The 10,191-nt window shown below is 41.9% G+C and overlaps 1 protein-coding gene across 1 annotated transcript; it reads right to left on the reverse strand.

Annotated features, from left to right (window-relative positions):
• Positions 1–6,809: 6,809 nt before the first annotated feature.
• LOC104943609 (gap junction alpha-3 protein-like) lies at positions 6,810–9,933 on the reverse strand. The gene is made up of 2 exons (XM_010769063.1): positions 9,764–9,933; positions 6,810–8,423 (listed from the first exon to the last, which is right to left on the reverse strand). Exon 2 carries the CDS (start codon positions 8,370–8,372, stop codon positions 7,323–7,325), a length of 1,050 nt encoding a protein of 349 aa, XP_010767365.1. The 5' UTR covers positions 8,373–8,423; positions 9,764–9,933; the 3' UTR covers positions 6,810–7,322.
• Between the last annotated feature and the right edge of the window lie 258 nt (positions 9,934–10,191).

The following is a 10,191-nucleotide window of genomic DNA, read 5'->3' on the forward strand; positions in this document are numbered from 1 at the left end:
TGTACCGTACACTGGACTCTGGAGTCTAATTCCGTCTGTTACTAAATCTCGACAAGGTCCCGGCGTCACAATTGGTAGGTACACTGTAAACCGCGTAAGCCTCATACAGTCATACCTCAATACTGTAGTAGGAGCAAGGTATTCACAGCCTGGGGTCCTTCTTCATCGAAAACATCTCGTTTTCGATTACCCCTAGAATTATTTGATTGTACCGTTCCCTAGCGGAGTCGTAGCTGCGCCTTTGCACTTTTACTCTGGACGTATTGCTGATGGGGTACGCCACTTTTTAATGGCTGAAGGTAGGGGGTGACAGAACTCGTACGTTGGGAGACTTAAACCTCACCTAGCCTATTTTAGGGATCCCTGACTGCGAGACTTCATGCCTCCGCTGTAGTTTAGGCCCGCGAGAGACGCAAAAAAAGTGATTGGAGGTTCTCCCATCACTATAACCTAAAATTTTGTAGCTTGTAAAAAGATAAGTACCAAAAACAGTTGAGTATTTATACACCATTAAGTCGTGAAAGTCGATTGTTCTTTGCGATAAAGATATTTATATATTACCTATATAAATATGAAGAGTAAATTTCAATTGATGTAAGCGACAAGTTACTAAAGATTACAGATATAAATCAATAAAGAACAAAACATATTATATGACTAAATAGTTATTGTTCGACCGTTGATGTCTTGGTGGTATATAATATATATTGTGAAAATTATTTTATGTGACTACAACTTAGCTTTGCAAATCTCAATCACTCGTTACATAAGATCAATCGATCGAACTTTTTTTTAGTAAATTAATTTTGTAAACGGTCAAACTGTCGTACGAGTGTGCGTAAAAGTCGTCCTTTACGTAAAAGATCGAAATGTTTAACCAAATAAACTGGAAAAAACAAATAATATCTTTTGCTAACCTCCCGTTCGGAGTGGTAGCATAAGGACCGCTCCCTAGCGAATCGTAGCTCGCTCGCCCTTTTAGACGGGGTGTAGCGCCGATGCGGCACGCTACTTTTCAACGCTCCGATGGATTGACAGTACTAAGGCCGGGGAAAAAGGCCGAAAAAGTGCAGCGAAAGGGACAAAACACATAAAAACGTACCACAGCGAGTGAGGACCGAGTCTGGGTTATTCAGTACAGGTAGCAGTACTGTATACAAGGTCCCAGTCTAGATGCATATTCTTCACACACATTGCGTTAATACCCCTTTCTCCCTTTTTCATAATTATTACCCTTAAATTTAGAGGAGACATCCTATGACGTATAAAAGAATTATTACTTTTACAAGGTGCGTTTAGGTATTACAAAGACGTTTAATAAGACCGTCGGTTTACTCAACTTAAATGTAAAGTGGGAAATTATACAACTCTGGCATGTGTCAATTAATTTATCGTATATAAGAAGACGATTTTATGTATATGAAAAAATTTCAGTTAGTTCCTCATTAGCATTAAATTTCACCTGAATAGTACGATATAAACTTATTATATAACTATCCCGTGTATGGATATATTTTGTACTGTGCTACCCGAGTATTCTTAGTCTACGAGGCAAGGCAACGAAACATTATAAAAATAAATGTTTCTTTGTGTTCGAAAAGTTATTACTTGAAGATTCCTAGTATGATCCTGAGAGGGGTATCTTGGTGTCCAATGCCATGGTACGTTTTGTCAGGACCATTGTGTCTACCTACACTGCTCTGCTGTTCTTTTGGTGTGTGTTGTGCTGTTTCCCTCTGCTTCCTGATATATGGTGTGCGTAATCCATTACCCCGTGTCCACCTGTTTAGTCCCGCGCGTTGGTTGTTAATCAGATTGTCGACTGGGTGTGCCTGGTCCTTCCGATGTGCGTGTGGACCGTTTCCTCTCCATTCTCAAGTAATTGCATATTTGTCTATCTGTTTGTTTTGTGTGTTGATCGTCCTATGATCGCGATTTTGAGTGTGTTTTACAGACGTTCAAAAAAAAATTTTTATGGTTTTGTCTAGTATGTAAATCGGTACGGAGAAAGCGAGACAAACGAGGAAAAAATCGGACAATAAACGTTCCCGACTACTTAAAATTTCTTTGCAGGAAGAAGTGACGAGAAACAACCGTCTGATGTCGTGGTGGATGCCGGACCGTTATACATTGATGTCGCAGAGGTCGCGAAAGCCTTGTCGTTACCGACACCGACAGAGGGAGGACAATCCACCTCTCAACGGGTTATCGCCTCGGAGGAGCAAGGACTGCAGTCTACTTTAAAAGTTAGACCTTAGTAGAGACATGTTAGTCTAGGTAGACGTCGGGCAAAATCTCTAAACCATTACCTTCCTTTTCTCTCTCCAACACAAAAGGACTGTGAACCACTAAGGGACTGGTGCCCCTGTGTATAAGTACACATTTTAATGTTGCCATGGAACACAACGCTCGCCATGAAACACGGTATTCTCATAACTCCAGTGAACATACTCCAAATGGCCCAACACTTTACATGTTTGATAACGATGAAGCCCTCAAGACATCTAATGCTGCGTTCACACCGGCTTCAGCGGCAGTGGTGGGGGGAGCGGTAGTCCGACACGTTTCTGCCACCATGGCCATCACAACGGGGAAGCCCTGGCGGGCAGACATGTGTGGCGGACTTCCGCGGATTCCGGATCCGGAAGTGCCAGACACCGATGAGGCGAAGTCATCTTCTTCCTCCTCAGCAAACGGAGCCATAACCCGCACGGCTGCGATGGCGAACGTTGGTGGCGTTGCCTCGGCCATATCCTGGTCTCCCACGTCCACTACCTCGAGATCGTCTTCGGCATGGTCTGGTCCCAGGCACTCGAAAGAGAGCTGATGGGGATCAGCGCCCGCTATTGAGCTGGGCATGAGGGACAGGCGACTCCATTTGCTTGCCTGGAGGTAAGATTTTTTACTTGTTTCGAATGCTTTTCTCAGGTGTTGTCCCGCTCGCTGAAGAGAAAAGGATGACAGTCAGGAGGTGTAGCTGCCTTATATACTGTGCGGCCTGCGCGCGCATTCAGGTAGGCTCGCCCTGATTGGCCGGCTACGTTTATGCAAATTCAGTGTGTGAACGCTTGCGTATCATTGTTGAGGAATAGTACCCATAGAAACCCCATGGAAACATTACATTACATTAAACTTCCCACGTTTCAGGCTCTCGCTCCATCCTCTCTGTGTGATTTGTTACAGAAACGTCAAACTGCTGTACAGAAACTTTTGTTTATACACTTTATTATATCAAAGGGTTTAGGGTTATTATATATTTCTGATGAGCCTGAGATACTGTTAGGGATATGCCTTAAGATGGTTCGCCACATAGATTTGTACCCTTAACATTTGTATTTCACAGCATCATCTGCAGGACAATGTACAATATCTTGTGCATTTTGGATAAAATAACTTGCCTCAGTCAGTGCAGGTCCTGGTTCAGCATGGCTTTGACAAGCAGTGCCCATCCCGTACTGCGAGGGCAATAATAAGGTGATAATATATATCTACAGTGCCTATACTGAGGTCCCTGTCTGGGCCTTATATATACAGTCTATGGTCTAGACTCTAGGCTCTCATAACCCTGAAAGGTCACACCTCATGTGGTGCCCAGCCCGTGGTACAGCCTACACAGTAACCATGACCATATGAAAGAAAATCCTGCCATTAGGTTATCATTTTTATGTTATAATGCATTGAAGAAGACAGCTTTACAGTCCCCAAATTAAACCTACAATTCACAGATATGAAATTCCTGGCCTATCACATCACTTTTTGTTGGAGTAGGGTAAAACAAGTATTAGAATATCCTGTTTCCAAACAACCAATACAATTTTTCCATGTAGGAAGAGAAAATTAAGTTTCATTTCTTGAGAAGAGAGATGCGGATTTATTCTTTATTATTTTGAATGTAGATGTTATCAGCTTTTTGATGGATAATTTCAGTCTTTCCGCTCACTGGTGATACAGCGTTACAAAAATAGCCTCTTAATAGCCAGACTTTACAGTCAATATACGCCCACAATTATTCGTCATTAACAGTAAAATGTGCCCTCATTAACTCGTCCTAAAGCGTGCATCCTGTCATTTTGATTTACGAGTGTGACTCGGTGACGGATGGTCTCTGCGTATCACTCGTACTATTCTGGCTCACAGATTTGGTTGCATATGGTTGTTACCCATAGTTCACAACCTTCACCCCCGTCACCTGTTCAGTTTTCAGCCTTGTCCTGTCAGGAGAGCAGACTGCTCTGCAAGTTTGTAAGTCGGAGTCCTCATAACATTGATGGAAGCTAATATAGACAGCCTTATTTTTTACATTGTGTTTAGCCATTTGGTTTGGTTGAATATAGCGTCTCTTAGTTATTTTATGTTATTTAAATGTTTACACTAAATAAAAATGTGCAATGCACAGGACTGATAATAAATCATATATGCCACTGGCCTTGGTTAAAGCTATACTGTAATAATAACTTGTAACTCTAACATTTTTGTAAAAGACAAAAAAGTTCAAATAAAAAGCAATGCTTCATCACACACATAGTCAACATGTATTTCAAGTATGTGGCTGAATGGATGAAAGTAGTTAATCAAAGATGATTGCCTGCTCCATGCAAACCAAGCTCCTCTACCTATTTTTGGGCTGAATTGTTGGCAACAATTTGTTATTGTTGCAGACGAGTGGAGAAGAAATGTGGTTTAATGGATGTCTCCTGAACCCATTAACCCACAATGCTCCTGAAAGTGGACATGAGAGTTATTAATAGCAGCAGTGTGGAGGCTTTGAAGCAGAGCCCTCACCAGTGTACGATGGTATGTGTTTTGTAAATGGCTCCATCCACACGCCGCAGTCTGTACGTTTCCGCTGCAGCTGCTGGAAACCAAGCAGTTAATATGACGGCTTCAGGAAGAAAATAGCAGGGAACAATTTAAACCATGGGCAAATCAAATCATAGCAGTGATTGCACAATTACAAAAACCTCTATTTATTACATCACGTCAATGCATTTTCATATTGTTTGAGCTGAATGACCACAACGTCATCTTTTCTGCAGTTGAAAAACAAACGGATCAATTCAACACAAGATTTTTAGTTGATTGGCTGCCAAAGATTACGGTTGACAACTCCTAGCCAATCAGGTGAGAGTATAGCATTTGAAAGCAGTTGAGCAATCAGAGTACAAATTGGGAATGTTCAGCCTTACTACACATATTGTGAAACACCATAGAGAACCTTAATCTAGGTATGATCGAATGATTAGTTTCCTCTGTTTATGATCCAAAGTGGAGTCACTATAATATTTGTTATCTGCCATTACTGGGTCCGAGTTTATTTACTTAAACTTTGGGTGAGTAACATTGAAGAAATCAGCAAAAGTTAGCTACTGTAGATTCGGGAAAAACGGAACTGCTACGGAGAGTTACCTGGTAGCTGACAAAGACAGTAGAGTACAATAGTAACACAGCTGAGTAAAGGAAGGTCAAATTCTGGTATGCTTTATTTGAGCCGGTAGGGATCTAAATAAGTCCAGATCGGCCCAGATAGTGATCCAGAGCAGTGGCTCAGGACATTCTTACATTATTCCTCCCTTGAGTTATAGCAGACTAAATAAATACTCTATGAGAAATAAATATGCTGATGTAGCTAAATCAGAAGCATATGATTTATAACCAAAACCAAAACAAATTAATGGTGATGTCTGAATTGATTTAACTCATCAATGTGACAACATTTATTGAAAAAACATATAGTACCTAATCTCTAAACACTTTATTTTTCAATAGTTGGTCTTTGGAAAATACTTGGAGGTTGGGGCCTATCATTTTGGGCACATTTAATTTGCCATAAAAAGACAAAGACAGTGATCGTCATCTCAACATTTTTCAGGGGGGACACAGGGGGGACACAGGGGGGACACAGGGGGGTCCCAGCTCAGTGTAATGGGGCACTAACCCCTGTTAGCCCCCCCCCAGAACCGCCCATGGTCACAATCAAACAGGAAAAGGTTGCTGCTTTTCTATTCCGTAGAAGCGGTTGGTAGCTATCTCTATTGACCAAAATTGATCGATCTTTACATCCCCAGTAAAGAAGGCGGGCGATGGAACCACTGAACTGTGGAAAACTAAATGTGCAGTGTTGCCAACAGTTTTACAATTTACGTAGCCAAATAACATCATAAACTCATGTGCGTCAATTAATTAATTATAACAAAATGCACTTGAAAATATGTATTGCTTTTTCCCTGAAGTCTGAATAAGCCTCTGAATGTAGTACTTAAGGCTCTAAACTGAAAGCGATCAACTGTCTTTGCGGAGAGGGGGCTAAAGATTATGCTATTTAGAAACGTAGTAAGGGAAATTTGATCATTTAATGCTGGGATACATTGAAACATCAACCATCTTATAATAGGTTTGGTTTTTTTCCTAAGTTGACTGCCTGTGGTCTTAGGGCAAATATGACATCAATAAATTATTAATAAATAAAATGCTTTGTCTTCCCCCCAAGGCAATGTTAGGGGAAACACTGACGTTCATGTTTCTGAGCTGTGGACAAACAAATCATTTCTTAAAACATTTACGGCTGTTTTTATGACATCACTCTATCCCCAACTGGCCTCCAGGACTGGTTATGGTGTGTAAAAGCTGCACATGAGTAGAACAAAATATCACTAGAGTAAATCTGTGACCATTTTTATGACAGGTGAGGAAGAAATGTTAAAGTTTGACCTTTCCACACAACAGATCCTCTATCCGATTTAAACATGAGTAAGAACAGAACAGTCTTTTGAATCACATCAGTTTAATCAAATTACAAAGTCACAATAAGTATAAGGTCAATTTTTGACTAACAACATATTTTTGCTTTTGTTAGGACATCTCTTGCATGCTTTTCACAGTTTTAAGAAGTACATTGTATACTTAATCACCCACAAACATGGAAGTTCATCAATTCAAAAATGTAGAGTAAAGTGAAAACTATTTTGAACCTTAAGTTGAAATTTCAAAAAATGCATGAGCAGAATCGTTAACATGGGACAGTCTTTCGAGACAAACAAAGACAATCTAACTCTTAGTGAAAAAAGAGCAAACATTTTTATGTCTCGCCATATTTAACCCTGAGAAATGTGACCAAACAGTAGGAGCCATTTATGGGTATGTCATTCAAAGCTTGTTTGTAAAGGCCTCTTACAGTCAGATCTTTACTTGAAAGTTGATCTCGGCTATTTTCTGTTATGCAGTCACCTAATAGTTTTGTCTCGAATAGTCTTCCATACACATGCAAATATTCACAGGCAAATGCATGTTGTTCCTGAGTCTCCGAGGAAAATCATATAAAGTCTCTAGATATTCAGGCCGTCCATCCGGCTCCTGTGACTGCTCTGTCTGCTCGACTGACAACTAGTTCTATGCTGATTCTGCATCTCTAATAAGGCCTGGTTTGCGAGTTTATTCTCCTCCATATCATCTTCCTCTTCTTGACCTTTTCTCTCCACCGCCATATTGTCTCTGTTCTGCTTGAAGACCACTTTGCTGCTGTAGGGGCTGAAGGCTGAGGTTTGCTCCGTATGGAAAGGTCCAGGCACTGCATGATGCCCAGAAAAGTAGCTATATTCTGGGACACAGGGTATGGCTTCAGTTCGGGTCTTGGAAGCCTCACTAATAGCATGTGATCGTCTGTAACGGAGGCCCTGCTGGCACTTTTTGAAACCTAGATGGTAAATTTCCACCAGGTTGAGCAGCAGGGAGACGGAGGCCACGGCCAGCATGAAGATGATGAAGATCGTCTTCTCAGTGGGTCGGGAGATGTAGCAGTTCACCATATTAGGGCAAGGCCAGCGGTCGCAGGTGTACATTGCCTTGAGCTCGAAACCATACAGGAAGTACTGAGCTACAATAAAGAACACTTCGAACAAGGTCTTGAAAATAATGTTGAAGACGTAGGTACGCAAGAGTGCGCCTTTCAAGCGAACATGGCCCTGGTTGTCTTTAATTGAGGCCTTCTTGGCTTTAGTGACAAGTAACTCCTGGGTTTGCTTTTCACCCTGCATGGCATGGTCCTTCTCTTTCTGTTTGTCCTTTTCCTCCATGCGGACCAGATGAAGGATGTGGCCGAGATAAATGAGAGTTGGCGTTGAGACAAAGATGATCTGCATCGACCAGAAGCGGATGTGAGAAATAGGGAAGGTCTTGTCATAGCAGACGTTCTGACAACCGGGCTGCTTGGTGTCACACGTGAAGCCGGACTGCTCGTCGCCCCACACCTTCTCAGCGGCGGCCCCCAGCACCAGGATCCGGAAGATGAACAGCACTGTGAGCCAGACTTTGCCCACAACAGTGGAGTGTTCCTGGGCGCTCTCCAGCAGCTTCCCCAATGAGTTCCAGTCCCCCATATTGGCTCACAAATAGAGACTCGGATTTATCCTCAAAAACAGGAGATTCACCTGAAAGGTGAGGGACATTTTTTACTTTCACTTGGATTAAATAAACACTGTAATTTTGCAGTCTCTGGCTTAGAATTTTAAACAGACTTCCTACAGCATGTCCTGAAGTCACAGGCCCTTTCTTGGACAGGGCTCGGCTCCGAAACCTTGGTTATGAAAATATTTTTCTATTTTCTCTTACACAAAATACACTACTTAGTGACATTTTGATCAGGGATAACAGATTTCTTGACCTATGCAAGTTGTGGAGACAACCCTTTTAAGTTGATATGGTGAACTTGTTAGCATATTTGGCCATTTACTCTAGACCTACTTTGGAGTTGTGTAGAGTTCTGTCTGGTTTGAATGAATTGCTGTCTGCTTTGTTTGTGGTCCCTACTAGGTCCTGAGAGGAAATATCTAGATATTTAGTCTGGGATGCTATAATTATTTGCTGTTGATTGCGGGTTGATATCTGCCTTGTTGACAGCCCTATGCAGTGGGGCCCAAGACACTCAGGGGGCCACAAGCAGAAGACACCTCACCATGACACCTCCGACAGCACCCCCTCCTGCCCCCGTAGGGTCGGATGATCATTCAGTGAGCATGTCAATTTCAAATTCTCCTTTTCTTTTGCTTTTAATGCATGCACTGATTTATGTTATTAATAATTTAAATGACACTTCACACATAATCACATTAAATCCATTAGTTACAGTAAGTCAAAACAGATTACTTGCTGTGCTATTGACTGGCATGTATGGCATCCCTTATAGGCTTACAATTATAAATATGGTATTGGTCTGTGATTGTCCCCCCACAACCAAAGGCTAATGTACTTTCTTCAGAGGAGACATACTAAAATGAAACACATATTTATTATGAATTCACTGTTTGTCCTCCCAGAGTTTGTGTCCTATCTAGTGTAGTCCGGGACACAGCTGACTGTGTGTGAGAGATCGCCCTGCAGCAGGCTGGGGAGACTCTTATGATCTTGTGACACAGTACCCGGCAGTGCTCCCCGACTCCAGAATTAGTTTTGTAGTTTATATAGCAGAGCCTATTGGTTTACAACCTAGCAGAAATGTTCTTTAAATATAATCGTATGTGTCCACTAGTCGACTCATCAGCGGTTGACAAAGTGTGAATCTGAACACCTGCTTGAACCTATTGTGGTAGGATTTACAGGAACACTTGATGGATTAACACTTTGTTAAGTATGTTAAATACTGAGCCTGGAAATAAATCCCAAATTAGATATCTAGACTGCCAAGCTAACTTTAGAACTCTAGTATGTTTTTGACGATTCATTTAGACATTCAAAATATGTATTTTGGATATATTGATTAAGAAAAGCATACCTGGTAATCATCTCCTGCCGATCCAGAGTCAGTTGGTGACTGAGCCTCTTTGGTTCACAGAGAGGCCATGTTCTCCTGAGCCACTGAGGGAACTGGAGTGCTAAGATAAACTTTTCGTTTCTCTGGACGCTGTGTGATCCCGCCTGCTGCCCTCCCTCTCTGACCCCGGTGTTCGGCAAGCCACCACAGCCTGGTCCGCGTGCGAGTATATGAGAAGATTCCCACTTGGAGATCAACTATAAAACACCCTGACTAAGAGGTGTTCCTGTTGGATGGAGTGGCAGCTCAGCAGGCCAGTGAGGATGCAGGTTAGTCTTACATGTCAGTGAGGTCTAAATATAATTCCTTGTGATGGGAGGAGCTTTGTTGTCACTCTCATGTTGAACCTTGACTGCATGGTGGGGCGTTGGACACTTTCAAATCTCCCT

The sequence above is a fragment of the Notothenia coriiceps genome, unplaced genomic scaffold (genome assembly GCF_000735185.1).
Source record: "Notothenia coriiceps isolate Sejong01 unplaced genomic scaffold, NC01 NC01_scaffold00006334, whole genome shotgun sequence".
Lineage (NCBI taxonomy): Eukaryota > Metazoa > Chordata > Actinopteri > Perciformes > Nototheniidae > Notothenia > Notothenia coriiceps.